Source organism: Callithrix jacchus, chromosome 17 (assembly GCF_049354715.1).
Source record: "Callithrix jacchus isolate 240 chromosome 17, calJac240_pri, whole genome shotgun sequence".
Taxonomy (NCBI): Eukaryota; Metazoa; Chordata; class Mammalia; order Primates; family Cebidae; genus Callithrix; species Callithrix jacchus.
The window spans coordinates 36,068,127-36,085,778 of NC_133518.1; the positions used below are offsets into that span (position 1 = coordinate 36,068,127).

At 38.2% G+C, this 17,652-nt stretch overlaps 1 protein-coding gene across 5 annotated transcripts in view; it reads left to right on the top strand.

Annotated features, from left to right (window-relative positions):
• LOC100404354 (ceruloplasmin) overlaps window positions 1–17,652 on the top strand; it is a 65,172-nt gene that overhangs the window by 15,901 nt on the left and 31,619 nt on the right. For all 5 annotated transcript variants that reach the window (XR_013528557.1, XR_614802.5, XM_078354025.1 and 2 more), the window contains 7 exons: window positions 347–601; window positions 1,567–1,738; window positions 5,283–5,422; window positions 7,500–7,652; window positions 9,068–9,279; window positions 15,328–15,478; window positions 17,094–17,306. Coding sequence is in view for 3 of the 5 variants with exons in the window: in XM_078354025.1 (XP_078210151.1) it covers window positions 347–601; window positions 1,567–1,738; window positions 5,283–5,422; window positions 7,500–7,652; window positions 9,068–9,279; window positions 15,328–15,478; window positions 17,094–17,306 (1,296 nt within the window). In the remaining 2 variants the exon portion in view is untranslated. The remainder of the gene's footprint in view (window positions 1–346; window positions 602–1,566; window positions 1,739–5,282; window positions 5,423–7,499; window positions 7,653–9,067; window positions 9,280–15,327; window positions 15,479–17,093; window positions 17,307–17,652) is intronic.

Consider the following 17,652-nt stretch of genomic DNA (forward strand, 5'->3'; position numbering starts at 1 on the left):
TATGTGTTTTGTTTATTTGTGTATATTATGCAACATCTGTATTTACACACACACACACACACACACAATGTGTACAGTTTGTAACAAAGACAGCAAGTAGGTTTTATCTCCAGTATTGTGTTCATCTGTTAATATGGTATTGATAAGAATCCTCGGGCTGATTCAACTTCAAAATGAAAGACTGATGTGATTGATTAGCAATGTCTGACATGGGTATGGGAGGGAGGAATACCAGCATGTGTGCAAGATATTTTCCATTCCAAATTGATTCTATTTATATAGCAATAACTCTCACTATCTCAAGTATTAATGACTGTTAGTCACAACCTCTGCTCTTGGCTTACAGCTGTGAATGGGTACACTTTTGGAAGTCTCCCAGGACTCTCCATGTGCGTTGAAGACAAAGTGAAATGGTACCTTTTTGGTATGGGTAATGAAGTTGATGTGCACGCAGCTTTCTTTCATGGGCAAGCATTGACCAACAAAAACTACCGTATTGACACAATCAACCTCTTTCCTGCTACCCTGTTTGATGCTTTTATGGTGGCTCAGAACCCTGGAGAATGGATGCTCAGCTGTCAGAATCTAAACCATCTGAAAGGTAGGATATCTTTACCTGAAGTTAGCTGTCAACTGAAAAAGGTGATGACTGGGAATCAGAATCTGAAAGCAAAATATCTTTGAAATAATCTGAGGTTTGAACTGGCATCTTAGTTTTATTCCTATGATGGTCTATGTAATACTGTAATAAAAAAGACTGTAAGACAGGAATATTATAAAGTAATGAGATCTGAAAATAAATTAGTTTTTGGAAAAGAACAACTGGCACTGAAAGTATAATGCTGTACATATTTGCTCAGCTTTGTAAAATATGCAGTATTGTAAAATCCAGAAAAACTGTATGTTGCACTGGAAAGTACCCTGTTTTTCAACTTATTTCCAGCAAGTATAACCAACTTTGTTCTTTATTTGAGCCTGGCCATCTTTTAGTTTAATTCAATAAATCCTTCCTTTATCTCTTTAACTTAGGCAATAAAAACATTCCTTGTTCTTGAAAAATATTAGTTTTTAATATTGGTCTACTGAAGGAAATTAAATTTAACATAGGAGTTTGGATATTTTGCTTAGAAGGCCCTGCACAGCAGAGGCACAACCATCTTGTGCAAGAGAGCAATAATACATGCTCATTCAGTTCCTCCTCCTCCACCCAATGCAACCCTTTAAAATACGTCAAAGCCTCTCTTTTCTGTTTATCTATACATTTGTTCTTTATCTCTCATCAAAAGTACTACCAAGTGAAGCCCCACAGAAACTGGTACCATATTTTGAAAACACATGTGCTTAATATCTCTGTGCTATATGTACACAAAAAACAAAGTATGTCTGTTTTAAATTTGAGTTTTCCATTACTAATTTATTTACAGCTGTTTGCCCTAGTTTATAGTACTATTTCTATCTATCTACTCCTCCAGTTTCCACTTGTCATCTCGTGAGCAGTGTTTACAGGGCAATAGGAGAGAGAAGCACTGGCTCCATTAATCAATGCCTCTTTGTGTTTCATTTCAGCTGGTTTGCAAGCCTTTTTCCAGGTCCAGGAGTGTAACAAGTCTTCATCAAAGGATAATACCCATGGGAACCATGTGAGACACTACTACATTGCTGCTGAGGAAATCATCTGGAACTATGCTCCCTCTGGTATAGACATCTTCACCAAAGAAAACTTAACAGCACCTGGAAGGTAATTCACAAAAAAGAGTACTATTTCAAAGTATGCTCTTCCCCACACAAAAGAACCACAAAAGGCTATTTCAGCCATTAGAATTTTAATTGGCATCTGAAACTTATTACTTAGACTGCTAAATATTTATTAAGGTATTTGGTGTAAGAGTCTGAGCTTGAGAACTATGAGTTTTGAGTTCATGAAAAAAGATGGATTCAAAAGTTATCAAATGCTTGACAAAGTCCTAAGAAAACATTGAATACAATTAGATAAATCAACGAATATGCTTTTCATTTAGAAAACGTAGCACTGTACAATTCAGCATCATTAAGTACATTTTCAGTGCTGTATAGCCATCACTACTATCCATTTCCAGAACTTCTTTTTCTCACTCCAAATAGAAACTCTGAACCCTTTGAAGAATAACCACTTTCTTCCACTCTGTCTCCACCTCTGCTAAACTCAATTCTACTTTCTGTTTCTATGAGTTTTCCTATTCTAGGCAATTCATACAAGTGGAATCATACAATATTGGTCCTTTTGTGTCTTTTATATCACTTAGCGTAGTGTTTTAAGATTTGTTCATGTTGTAGCATGCATCCAAATTCCACTCCTCTTGAAGGCTGAATACTTCATTGTATATATGTACCACATTTTGTTTATTCATTCATCTTTTCATAAACATTTGGGTTGTTTCCACCTTTTGGCTATTGTGAATAATGTTGTTAGGAACAATTGTTATACAAATATCACTGTTCAAGTCTATGCTGTTAATTCTTTTGCACATGCAGCTAGAAGTGGAATCGCTGGATCATATGGTAATTCTAGTTTTAATTATTTTAGGAATCACATTACTGTTTTTCACAGCAACTGCACCATTTTACAGGCTCATCAACAATGTACGGGTTCCAATTTCTTCACATTTTCATCAACACTTGTTATTTTCTGTTTCTTTCTTTCTTTTTAATAATGGCCATCCTAATGAGCGTGAGATCATGTTTCATAGTGGTTTTGATTTGCATTTTCTTAATGACTAGTAATGTTGAGGATCTTTTCAAGTACTTTTTGGTCATTTGTGTATCTTCATCAGAGAAATGTCTATTTAAGTCCTTCAGCCATTTTTGAAGTGGGATTTTTTGTTGTTGTTGACTTGTAGGAGTTCTTTACATATTTAGGATGTTAATTCCTTATCAAATATTTGCAAATATTTTCTGGCTCTCTATAGGTTGTCTTTCACTCTCTTGATAGTGTCCTTTGATGTACAGAAGTGACTCTTTGTACATGTCTGAATGACTTCCACAGCCTCCCAGCCATCTGTTTGTCTTCCTGTCCTACTATCGATTTTTTATAAAGCAGTACTGTGATCTTTCAAAAATGTCAATGAGATGATGCCACTCCCCTGCCCCAAGTCTTTATTCATATATCACTTCCTCAGAGAAGGCCTGTTTGCCATCCATATTAAAAATACCCTCCTTGGAAAGGTTAAGTAATTCATTCATTCAACATCACACAATAAATGGACAGTTAGGCCTTGCTCAGCCCAGACCTGTGACTCCTGAAGGAGAGATCTAAGGCACAGGCTATACTGACACCTAAATGTGATTACTCCCAAAGCTGCATCTCCAACTTAGAAGGCTCTCGTGAATTTCGGATTTGCATTTCAAACTTCTCAGTGATACCCCTCCTTGGATGAGTCTGTTCATACTTCTCTCCTCATCAAGTACTGCCTCATTTTATAGTAACTTGCTCTGAATGCTTTCTACTTCTCTCCATCTTCTTTGCCAATACCTATGAAATCATCTCTGCCTCTCACTGAAATTAGAAAAGCACGCTCCTCACTGGTCTCCCTACTGCAGTCTTGCATTTTCCAACACATTCTCCCAACAGCTGCCACAGGGATCCTCCTAAAACGCTAATCCTGAATGCTTAAGTCTTCCCAAATGCTTCTCACTGTCCTGGGATGGAAGGCTGAAACCTCAGCTAGGTCCTCCTACCTACCTTCCATCTATCTAAGCCTCATTCATCACTCCTCTGCCCTGCCCTGCATGCTATCCTTCTAGAAGATATGCTTATGCCATATTATCTAGAATATTATCTAGAATATGGCATGCTTGCTCTTTTCTCTCAGGCTTCTCACAGGCAGTTTTCTCTTTGTATACACCTACCCCCGTCTTCCCGCTACACACACACTTCATCTTGCTAACTCTACTTCCCCTTCAGTTTTAAGTAATTACTTCCTCTGGAACCTCTTTGTGGCTTCTTCCCTGCACTTTCCCCAACCTCAAAGAAATGTTCCATAACACTCTGTGCTTATTATACTGTATTATATTGATGGGTTCATAGCATGTCTTCTCTGCCAGCTGTAAGGTCTATGTGGACAGGGATGAGTCCACTTTGCTTGTTGTTAAGTCATCAGCACATAGCAGGATTCCCAGAAAAGGGAAGGTGTTCAATACATTGTCAAATGAAAGACATGACGAATGAGGAGGCATTGTGGAAGTCAAATAAATACCTTTCTAAAATTTAATTTTTTCATTTGTAAAATATGGAGAATAGTACTGACTTTGTTGCAATGTCATGTGAGTTTCAGCTAATAAATAAAAGCTCCTGGCCAGGCATAGTGGTTCATGCCTGTAATCCCAGAACTTTGGGATGCTAAAGCAGGTGGATCACTTGGGGCCAGGATGCGAGACCAGCCTGGCCAACATAGTGAAGCCCTGTCTCTATTAAAAACAGAAAAAATTAGCTGGACGTGGTGGTGTAGCCTGTAATTTCAGTTGTTCAGGAGGCTGAGAAATGAGAATCACTTGAACCAGAGAGGCAGAGGTTGCAGTGAGCCAAGGTTGCACCACTGCACTACAGTTTGGGCAGCAGAGTGAGTCTCTGTTTCAAAAATCAGTGAATCAATCAATGAATCAATCAATCAATGCTCCTGAGCAGCTGGCCAGTACTAATACACAATAAAGAATAGCCATTGTGTTTTAAACATTTCACAATTTGATAAAAATATTCTGGCCAGGCACAGTGTATCACAAGGTCAGGAGTTCAAGACCAGCCTGGCTAAAATGGTGAAACCCCCATCTCTACTAAAAATGCAAAAATTTGCCAGGTGTGGTGATAGGCACCTGTAATCCCAGCTACTTGGGAGTCTGAGGCAGAGGATCACTTGAACCCAGGAGGCGGAGGTTGCAGTGAGCCAAGATCATGCCACTGCACTCCAAAAACCTGGGCGACAGAGCAAGACTCCATCTCAAAAAAAATAAATAAATAAATTCTATGGTAGAACCCTTTGTCAAGGGATTGACAAGGGCCCGCCTGAAAATTTTTTCTTCACTTGACAATGTAAACATCCTCCATGACTCTCTACTTCTTAACTTGCCATCCCTGTATGAGTGGCCTGGAACCGCCTGCTCTGTTTGAGTAACTCATATGATTGTTGTAAATCATGGATAATATTCATCTGTAAGCCCTGGTCAGGATTTTTCTCTTCATTTACCCTATGTGAATACCTGTTTTCTGTTCTATTTCAACTCCAGCATTAAACACTTTTTCCCCCTGGCAGTGACTCAAAGGTGTTTTTTGAACAAGGTCCCACAAGAATTGGAGGCTCTTATAAAAAACTGGTTTATCGTGAGTACACAGATGCCTCCTTCACAAATCGAAAGGTGAGAGGCCCTGAAGAAGAGCATCTTGGCATCTTGGGTGAGTCCATGTAGAATATATATGGCTGGTGTACTCTTCCCACGGTCTACACCAACCTCAGAAAGAATAGTAACTTCAGGACCTACTGCCTGATTTCTATGTGAAAGTAGGTGTGTGGAAGATAAAACAATAAAATGCAGCAGCTAATTACTTTTCCAAATATAAATTATCAATAGTAAATTTTCATCATTAAAAGCCATGCTGATGATTGGGAGTGGTAGATCATGCCTGTAATCCCAGTACTTCGGGGAGCCAAGGTGGGTGCATCACTTGAGGTCAGGAGTTTGAGACCAACCAGCCTGGCCAACGTGGTAAAACCTCATCTTTACTAAAAATACAAAAAGTAGCAGGGCATGATGGCATGCACCTGTAGTCCCAGCTACTCGGGAGGCTGAGGCAGAAGAATTTCTTGAACCCAGGAGGCAGAGGTTACAGTGAGTTGAAATCACACCACTGCACTCTAGCCTAGTGACAGAGCAAGACTCCATCTAAAAAATAAATAAATAAATAAACAAACAAACAAAGAAAACCCAGGCCATTAATGAGACCAGCCCAATTATCCTAGAGCCCTCTGCAGGCTGCCCCCAGCAGAGTCCAGAGACCTGTTCTTTCCAAGGCACTCAGGCAGAATAGCCTAGTGGGTGAGTGGAGTATGGTGGATTCAGATTGTCCTGGCTCTTCAATTTTTTTTTCCTGGCGGTGATTCAGAGGTATAATACTTTTCAACAAGATATTACAAGAATTGGAGGCTCTTATAAAAAGCTGTTTTTTTGTGTGAGTATAAAATCCATACATTAGCTGTGTGACTTTTGAAAGTTACTCAACTTGGGCCAGGCGCGGTGGCTCAAGCCTGTAATCCCAGCACTTTGGGAGGCTGAGGCGGGTGGATCACGAGGTCAAGATATCGAGACCATCCTGGTCAACATGGTGAAACCCAGTCTCTACTAAAAATACAAAAAAATTAGCTGGGCATGGTGGCGCGTGCCTGTAATCCCAGCTACTCAGGAGGCTGAGCAGAAGAATTGCCTGAACCCAGGAGGCAGAGGTTGCAGTGAGCCGAGATCGCGCCACTGCACTCCAGCCTGGGTAACAAGAGTGAAACTCCATCTCAAAAAAAAAAAAAAAAAAAAAAAAAAAAGAAAAGAAAGTTACTCAACTTGGCCAAGTGCAGTGCCTCATGCCTGTATTCCCAGCACTTTGGGAGGCCAAGCCAGGCAGATCACTTAGGTCAGGAGTTTGAGACCTGGCCAACATGGCAAAACTCCATCTACTTAAAAAAAAAATACAAAAATTAGATGGGCACATAATCCCAGCTACTCTGGAGGCTGAGGCAGGAGAATTGCTTAAACTCAGGAGGCAGAGGTTGCAGTGAGCTGAGATTGCGCCACTGCACTCCAGCTTGGGCAATAGAGTGAGACTCAAAAAAAAGAAAGAAAGAAAGAGAATTATTCATTATCTGTGTCTGTTCCCTGCTGTAAAATGGGAACAATAGTTACTAAAGTTGGTATAGGGATTAAATGAATTAATACATATATATACTCAGAAGAACAGATAGGCAGCTCTCGATAAATGTCACTTTGTATATTACATAAAATATTTATGTAAAATATATGTTTTTATTCTATAATTGGTAATCATTAATTTTGGTCATGGAAAATCCAAAACAGTGTTATCCTTCACATCCAAAATAATTCAACTTACCTGCTTTGGGTGATCAAAGTTTATAGTACCTAACTCTTGTGACAAAGGACACACCTCTAGCCAATAGAAGATTAGGCTGAGGAGTGTCAACATTCTGGATAGTTTTTGTACATGTGTAAAGCTTACTAACTGACTTGTACAAAAATGGTAATCAATTTCATTAATCTGAAGTTGGACTAAAAAGCCCTTCCTCCTTCAAACCTCAACATATCAGATTGATTATGTACTTTTCGAAAACCAAGCTTTCCATTCACCACAAATAGGCATGTTGCTCCTAGTAATTCTTGCCAGAGGACACAGTCAAAGAAGAGTACTGTCTTATACGTTCTGCCTGTTATATACCAAGGAAGGATAATAATTCTCTCTTTGTTCCCAGGTCCTGTCATTTGGGCAGAGGTGGGAGACATGATCAGAGTAACCTTCCATAACAAAGGGGCATATCCCCTGAGTATTGAGCCAATTGGGGTGAGATTCAATAAGAACAACGAGGGCACATACTATTCCTCACATTACAATACCCAGAGTGGAAGTGAGTATGGCACTCTGTAACCAATCAACAACATTTAATAACCCACTGTACTGGTCACTTACAGTGTCCTGCAAAAACTGAAGGCAGGAACTCCCAAGGAAACTGCTCATATATCATTTCTAGGCATCATGCCAGGAAACAAATAAGCCCCTTCTTCTACCTCCAATTGGTTTATGGAATTTTGTCCTGCCTTAATTGGGTGATTATTAACAATGCTGATAGTAATTTAGTTTAGTATCGTTTTTACATTTCTGGAGTATTCTGGGTGATTTTCATTTTTAAAAAAGTTCTTATAAGAATGTTCGATGTTCACTTTAGAATATTTGAAAATATAGAAAAGTGTAGCCAAAATATTAATTGTCCATAGTTCTATAAATAATCACTATTATATTTTTACATGATTCTTCCACTTTCATCTGTATTACATACATATCTTTTTAATGTGGTTTATATCATAGCACATGTTATTTTAATTTTATAATCAGTTTGTTCTCTTAGCATTATAAGGGTTTATAAACATAATTTTAATGATATAAAATATTTCATCATGTGTATATTTTTTACTGTTTTAACATATCAAGGATGACCAGTGAAGACTAGTGACTTTGCTATCACCTGCAATATGACTGTGGGCAGGTTACTCAATCTTTCTGGCCTCAGTTCTCTCAGGCGTAAATTTGAGAGATTTAAATAGGATCATCTGCAAAGTTCCTACAATTATTTTCAGTTCCATTTTATTCAATAGAAAGTGCATTGATTACACTGTATTGCTAGGCATTGTTCTAGTTGATAGAAATATAGATACAGTGCTTGCCTTCAAGAAAGTTAAGTTCTGTTCAAGAGAAATACACACAATATAACATGAAAGGTGCTAAGGACATTTCTGGAAGATGTGTGAGCACCGAGAGGGAAACCAATCCCAGGAGGTTTAGAAGAGTCTATCTGGGGCCTGGTGCAGTGTCTCATGCCTGTAACCCCAGCACTTTCTGAGGCCGAGGTGGGCAGATCATGAGGTCAAGAGATCAAGACCATTCTAGCCAACATGGTGAAACTCTGTCTCTACTAAAAATATAAAAATTTACTGTGTGTGCTGGAGTGTGCCTATAGTCCCAGCTGCTTGGGAGGCTGAGACAGAAGAACCGATTGAACCTGGGAGGCAGAGATTGCAGTGAGCTGAGATTGAGTCACTGTCCTTTAGCCCCAAGACAGAGCCAGACTCCACCTTGAACAAAAAAAAGTCTATCTGGATACAATCACATTAGTCTGTTATCTGTCACTAGATCATAAGTGAGATTCCATTCTAACTTTTAACTAAAAACTCAGAGATGGGCTATTCTGGACTAAACTTAGTCTACCTTTTGGCTGAAATGACCACATTAGAAAACACTTAACCTCTCTAATGTGACCTTTCTCAGGTGTGCCTTCTTCAGCCTCCCATGTGGCACCTACAGGAACATTCACCTATGAATGGACTGTCCCTGAAGAAGTAGGACCCACTTATGCAGATCCTGTATGTCTAGCTAAGATGTATTATTCTGCTGTGGACCCCACTAAAGATATATTCACTGGGCTTATTGGGCCAATGAAAATATGCAAGAAAGGAAGTTTACATGCAAATGGGAGACAGGTAAGTGCAATTGGGGAAAAAACACATGAAATGAACAATTGTTCAGTCTCTTTGAAAATGATCATTTGACATAGAAATAGAAATATCTAACCTTATCATTATCTCCAAAAATACTTTAGTATACACCTTTAAAATATAAGGACGTCTTTTAAAATGCCCATAATTACCACACTTTAAAATAATAACCACACACATCATAACTCCTTAAAGTTATCAAATAGCCAATCAACGTTCACATTTCCCCAACTGATTTATTAAGTCTGTTGTTTGAATCAGTATTCAAACAATTATACATATTACAATGAATTTATATGTTTCCTAAGATGGTTTACTTGAAATTTTTCTGTTGCTAGAGTCATCGGTCCTGTAGAAGTTTCCTATGTCATGATTTTACTTATTTTATCCCTGCAGTATCATTTAACACAGGAGTCCCCAGTCACCGCCCCCGCCACACACACACCTGTGGGCCGCACAGCAGGAGGTGAGCCTGTTAGATGGTCTGTTAGGAACTGGGCCACACAGCAGGAAGTCAGCAGCAGGTATTATCACCTGAGCTCACCTCCTGTCAAATCAGTGGCGGCATTAGATTGTCATAGGAGTGCAAACCTTAGTGTGAACTGTGCATGTGAGGGATCTAGGTTGCACATTCCTTACCAGAATCTATGCCTGATGATCTGAGGTAGAACAGTTTCATCTGGAAACCTCCCTGTCTCCCAGCATTTTTATAGAAAAATTATCTTCCATGAAACTGGTTCTTGGTGCCAAAAATGTTGGGGATGCTAAAACATGTTCCTTTCTCTCTGCTTCTATTTCCTGTAACTAGTAGTTAGATCTAAAAGTTTGATCTAATTCAGATTTTTTTTTCTTTCAAGACTACTTCAAATATGGTACTGAGCACTTCTATCAGGGAGTACTTAATTCATAGTTGTCCCTTAATTGGGGATGTTATCAGCTACTGATGATGGTTTCCTAGATTCATAAACTAATCAGAGTTGCATAATAGTACTATTCTAATTGCATCTTCCTTTCTTTATTAGCTGGCATACTTCTCTACAAACAGAAACTTCTCTACAAACAGAATTATTTGGTTACACTGAGGCACACAGTATATAGAAAGGGTATGACAAATACTTGATTCATTCCCTGTATTTACCAGTTTTCAAATTAATTACTCTCCTCTAGCATTCTTCAAAGGCGTCTCAATAATTTTTTTCCTTTTAAGTAGCATTGTGCACTCATGGATTTAAGCATATTTGGTGTGTTACAATTCACTGCCGTTATCCCTACTGATGTTCAAAGTATCCTTTTTGACATTGAAGGACTTGTTCAGGTTGACTCCCTTATTTTTTTATCATCGTAGTCTTTGAAGATTCTCTGCTTTCTAGTATAATGAAATATCACGCTCATTTTGTACGTTTTCTGAGCCAGAACTGGAACTAGCCATTTGTTCCCAAAAGCCATTTTTTGTTTTTCTTTTGGTGAGGAATCATTTCTAGAACCACAATGTGGGCACTAGAAGTGCTTGTTGCTATTGGGGAAATCATTATTTTATTATTATTATTATTTTTTTTTGAGACGGAGTTTCGCTCTTGTTACCCAGGCTGGAGTGCAATGGCGTGATCTCGGCTCACCGCAACCTCCGACTCCTGGGTTCAGGCAATTCTCCTGCCTCAGCCTCCTGAGTAGCTGGGATTACAGGCACGCGCCACCATGTCCAGCTAATTTTTTGTATTTTTAGTAGAGACGGGGTTTCACCATGTTGACCAGGATGGTCTCGATCTCTTGACCTGGTGATCCACCCGCCTCAGCCTCCCAAAGTGCTGGGATTACAGGCGTGAGCCACCACGCCCGGCCCTGGGGAAACCATTATTTCTGAACCTTTGCAATGGAAAGAAATGGGGGAAAACTTTTCAGATAAATTCATCATGATTTCATACTAGTTCTTTCTATTTGAATTTCAGTCTACAGATTTTTTTTGTTATTGACTGCATCAATCTTATATTTGTTTCTGCCTTAAACTGCACTGAAAAATCTTATTTTTTTAATTACACCAACACATTCACTTGATTCATCCCATAATATACACACAGCAATCTCAGAATCCCAATTACAATACTACAATCAACAATATAATAACTGAAAACAGTTTAAGATTTGTTTGCCACTTTGTCCTTAGGGTACATCCTACTAGAGATTTTTAGCCAAATTACATACCTAAAGTCACTTGGGATAGTTCTTCTCTACATAGTTTTGCCACCACTGGGTATGCGGATTTATTTAATTCATTTTACTTATCTTTTTTAAGTAATTCCTTTGAAAACTGTAATATCATTTTATGTAAAATATTCATATGGCATTAACACCAAACCTATAAAAAGGGTATATTCAAATAAATCTAGCTTCCATCCCTTTCCCCTCCTACCTAGTCTCTGCCTCCTAACTATAGGTAAACTTTTTTTTTTCACTTTATAATTTATTCCTCCAATTTTAAATAAACAAGTTTGTGTATTCATATCTTTGCTTTTTTCACTTCACAATAGAATCTGGACATCTCTTCATACTAATGTACGGAAATATTGCCCATTCCTCATTTCTTTACATAGTATATATTACTCTGATATGTGGACATGCTACAGTTTATACAATCAGTCCCTTATTTGATAAGTGTTTGGGTTGTTTCTAGTCTTTACTAGAAATACAAAACATGTACACAAATAGAAAACAATGTACAGCCTTGTTAGCCTTGTTCATATCTCTCTGTATTTTTGCTGGCATACCTTTGTGATAAATTCCTATCAGTTGTAGTGTTGGGACAAAAGGTAAATGCTTAAACAGTTTCGTGAAATATTGCCAAATCCCCGTCTGTAGTTGTGCCAGTTTGTATTTTCAGAAGATATATGTGAGACTTTCTGTGTTTCCACAGCATTATTACAAACTATATTGTCAAATTTGGGGATTTTCACCAGTCTGATGGGAAATAAATGGTACAGGTGAGGAGTGGATCAAATTTATCTTTTTCTATGTGGCTATCAGTTATTTCAACATTATTCACAAAAAAGCTAAACTTTCCCACATTGATTGAAATGCTGCCTTTATCATCTACTAAAATATTTATACATAAGTGAGTTTTTTTCTAGATTTTCTATGCTGTTCTGCTGGTCTTTATCTATTCATGCACCAATAACGTACTGCTTTAATTAGAGAGCCCTTTAATATGTTTAATGGCTAGTAGCTATGTCTCATTGCTCTTCTTTTCCATCATTTTAATGGCTATTTTTGCTTATTCTTTCTAAAATAACTTTAGAAAAATTTATCTAGATCTGGAAAAAAGACTTGATAGTGTTTTACTGGGATTGTCTCAAATGTGTAAGTTAAACTAGAGAGAACAGACATAACTATGAGGTTGAGTCATCCTACATAAGAACAGATGTCTTTCCATTTGTTCAAGTCTACTTTGTGTTTTTCAAGAGTATAGTTCCTCTTATACGGATCTTGGATTTTTTTTAAGATTATGCCAAGATATTTTATTTTTATTTGGCCTTTGTAAATAGTAACACCGTTATTTAAAATTTTTAATATGTGGCCAGGTGCAGTGAGTCACACCTATTATCTCTGCAGTTTAGGAGAGGGACAGTGGATCACCTGAGGTCAAGGGTTCAGACCAGACTGGCCAACATGGTAAAACCTCATCTCTGCTAACATTACAAAAATTAGCCGGGTGTGGTGGCCCATGTCTGTAATCCCAGCTACTCAGGAGGCTGAAGCATGAGAATTGCTTGAACCCAGAAGGTGGAGGTTGATATGAGCTGAGACTGCACCACTGCACTCTAGCCTGGGCAACAAAGGGAGACTCTGTCTCAAAAAAAATTTTGTTTTAAATATATAACTGAAATAAAAAAGGTTTTCTACTTTTGGATTCCTTTTTTTTTTTTTTGAGATTGAGTCTTGCTCTGTCACCCAGGCTGGAGTGCAGTGGCACGATCTCAGCTCACTGAAGACTCCTGGGTTCAAGCAATTCTCCCGCTTCAGCCTCCAGAGTAGCTGAGATTACAGGCATGTGCCACCACACCCCGCTAATTATTGTATTTTTAGTAGAGACGTGGTTTCACCATGTTGGCCAGGCTGGTCACAAAATCCTGACCTCAAGTGATCTGCCTGCCTCTGCCTCCCAAAGTGCTGGGACTACAGGTGTGACCCACCACGCCCAGACTGCTTATGTTTTTAATCACGGTTTTATTTCATTCATGAGTACTGGTCTATTCAGGTACTTCTTTCTAAGTCAGTTGATCACATTTATTGCATATAATGGTTTAAATTTTTCACCCCTATATATGTGGTTATATTCTTTTCTCATTTCTAATGTGGTATTTTCTGGTTCTCTCCATTTTTAACATTAGACTTGCCAGAGATTTATATATTTCTCTGGTCTTCTCAAATAATATAGTTTTGGGTTTAATTATTTTACCTGTGCTAAATTTGTTAATTTTTGCTTTTGTCTTTGTTAATTTTTCTCCATAACTAGTTTTTAAAAATTTTTAGATATTTACATTTATTTTCATTTGGTTTTGCCTAAGACAAAAAGCTTTTCTATTCTTAGTTTATATGTTTAGTCATATTTCATACATTTTTCTTTACAGTGTTTTCACAGAAATTATTTACCAAATCTCAGTACTTCATTTTTATTTCTTCTTTGATCTAAGAGTTATTTGGATCAAAACTGACATACTTTTTTTTTTTTTTTACTTTCTGTCTTTGACTAGTAATTTTTAATTTTATTGCATTATGATCAGAAAATATGACCTGAAAACATTTCATCGAAGTTTTCTCTGTTGATCAGTATATAAGTGATTGTTCCAGTCCCTGCTGGAATGCTTAGACATCTGAAAATGACATTTGTTGTTCTTTACTTGGTATTACATTTTTGTAGCATATTTTCTTCTCAAAAAGATAAATGCTACTTCACCTTCTTCTGGTGTTTATTGTGCTTGATAATCTCAATGTCAACCTGATTTTTTTGTTTCATGATAACATTTTTTAAATGGAAATTTCCCAGGACATTTTTAGGTATTGATCTCTATTATTAATTTTGTCTTGTTTTCAGTGAAGCTTTTGAATCTGAGTCCTCTAGTCTTTTCCGTTTGTGGTGGCAAACACTTTCAGTAGTATTTCTTGTGTTTGTGCCTCCTTCTTTTGTAACTTCTTTCTAAAACTATTGCAGTGTGTATATTTTTCATCTTGGAATGCTCTCCTCTGATTTATGGGAGCTTTCTTTAGATCACTTTTATCATTGATTCAGTTCTATGCAGGGTCTAATCTTCAGGTCTTTGTTTTAGTTCGATTTTTTTTTAATTTGATAATCACCTTACCATGTATCTGAAGGACTGATCTCAAGGGAAAGACAGGCAATCATCTGTATTCCCTCCTTTGAGAGTCACCCATTCTCGGGGAGGGGCTCATTTGGTTTGACTTCTTTGACTGCATTCTTCTGAACTACTGAATCATTTCATAGACCAGATAGCATTTCTGCTTCCTTTTTTCCACTGGGAGAAGTGGGAGGAGGTGAGAATGTTTGTACAACTGGGTGGAGATTGTATGAATCTCTGTTCAAATTCATCTAGGATGATTTCTTCCTCAATCTGCTTCCATCCTGCTCTGCCTTACAGGAATTCTTCCAGTTTTTATGAATGTGGATCTTCCCTGATTTCCAGCACAGACCCATATTCTCCCCTATTTTAACAATCTTTTTTTTTTTTTTTTTTTGGCGGCTTCAATTTGTATGCACAACATGGGCAGGAAGGTAGAGTTAGAACTTTTAGATACAGAGAGAGGCTCAGATTACCATATTGAACCATAAATGCACTAAACAGATACCAAAGAAAGCTCTGGTGGTGATCTGAGGTATTTCATGAACTCTAGTTTCCCAAGAGCAACAGAAACTTCTGTTCTCATTCCTTCCTTTAGGCGTGTGTGTGCACAAACAGTATTGTGCACATGGAAGTCTTCTGCTTTACTCATTCTGTCTCCATCTCATTTTGTTTTGATTTACAGAAAGATGTAGACAAGGAGTTCTATTTGTTCCCTACAGTATTTGATGAGAATGAGAGTTTACTCCTGGAGGATAATATTAGAATGTTTACAACTGCACCTGATCAGGTGGATAAGGAAGATGAAGACTTTCAGGAATCTAATAAGATGCACTGTAAGTACTGCATCATCCACCAACCTACCAAGTTATTTTAGTACTATATATGTAATTTTTTTTTTTTTTTTTGAGACGGAGTTTCACTCTTGTTACCCAGGCTGGAGTGCAATGGTGAGATCTTGGCTCACCTCGACCTCCACCTCCTGGGCTCAGGCAATTCTCCTGCCTCAGCCTCCCGAGTAGCTGGGATTACAGGCACGCGCCACCATGCCCAGCTAATTTTTTGTATTTTTAGTAGAGACGGGGTTTCACCATGTTGACCAGGATGGTCTCGATTTCTTGACCTTGTGATCCACTCGCCTCAGCCTCCCAAAGTGCTGGGGTAATGCTTTTTACTAAACCAAAATGTGAATAGCTTTGCTCATCGATTATTTTTCAATAAGTAATTACAATAGTGCCCTGAAGGTAATATCATTGGTTATTTGATGTGTCAGTCAGTTATTCATTATTTCACTTAATTCAAGATATGTCAATTATATTAATGGTCCTTAAAGTGTGGTTCCCTAGATCAGCCCCCTCAGCATCACCGAGGGACTTATTAGAAATGCAAATTCTTGGATCCCTACCCTGACCTACAAAATTAGAAACTTTGGAGATGGATCCCGGCCATCTGTTTTAAACAAACTCTGCAGGTGATCCTGATGAACACTACAGTTTGAAAACTACTGGATTAAATGCTTTTCTCATCTGTGGCTCAGTGATGACAGGCTTATTTGATTATTCAATATGCAGAAAGATATGATCTCAGCCCTCAATGATTCTAACCTTTGACTGCATGTTAGAATCACCCGGGAGCTTTTAAAAAATGACCAGTGCCCTGGAATACCCCCAGAGATTATTATTTAAATCTAACATTAGATTTTTTAAAATACCTATTGTAATTCTTAAAAGTGGTTAGAACTCAGAGACAGTGAGACAGTGAGCTCATTATTCAAAAGGCCTACACCACTAATGGACAACAGTACAAATTACTGTAGCTAGTAGAAGAAAAACATGTAAAGTTGTGTTACAAACTGATTTTTTAAAGTTAGACCAGTACTAGTCATGCTACCCACAATCTTTAAACTACTTCTTTTGATTCTGCATTTTTGTATATCTGGAGGCACTAAGAATATTATTCTTCGGAAATAATTAAATATGCAAGGTAAGCAAGGAAAAAACTTCCTACATATGACTTTCCCTGTTATTCAAGATGAATCAGAGACTTTTTCACCTGGAACAGCAACACACTTCCAGCATATGGTGCCCAGGAAAAGCTGTTATTATTTACAGATTTGGGTGTTCACAAGTATAACCACTTAAATAACTGGAAATAACAAAATCACTGTTTTAGCCAGGAAAAACAGTGAGATTCCCAGGTTGCTAGCGACACTAGCACAGAACTTCAAGAACTATGCATTCAGCTCCGCTCCTTTCAGCCAGGGGCCACTCGGAAAGTGCCAGGAACAGCAAGGAGTTGCAGGGACACTCCTGACACATAAAGCATAGGCAGGCCTGAATAGGTCTTAAATTAAAAATTAAAAAGAAAACAAAGTTGGTCTGGAAAGTCTCAGAGGTTGTCATGTAGTAGAACCTAAATCACTTCCAAAATGTTATTTTCCAACTTTTACAGCCATGAATGGATTCATGTATGGGAATCAGCCTGGTCTCAGTATGTGCAAAGGAGATTCAGTCGTGTGGTACTTATTCAGCGCTGGAAATGAGGCCGATGTACATGGGATATACTTTTCAGGAAACACATATCTGTGGAGAGGACAACGGAGAGACACAGCAAACCTCTTCCCTCAAACAAGTCTTACGCTCCTCATGTGGCCTGACACAGAGGGTATATTTATTTAAAGCCAAGTCTCTATTGGATGGATTTGTGTAGTTTTCATTTGAAATTCTGTAGCAGAATGTATTAGGTGATAAACTTATCCCTTCTCCTGGGATAAGTTTATCCCAGGAGTGTCAGGGAGTGTCCCTGCCACTCCTGACACTGAGTGTCAAGAGCCTCCCAGTGCTCTTCCTATTGTGGAGAGAGGAAGGCTGAGGGCGGTGGCTCACACCCGTAATCCCAACATTTTGGGAGGCCAAGGTGGACAGATCACAAGGTCAGGAGTTCGAGACCAGCCTGGCCAACATAGTGAAACCCCGTCTCTACAAAAGTACAAAAATTAGCTGGGTATGGT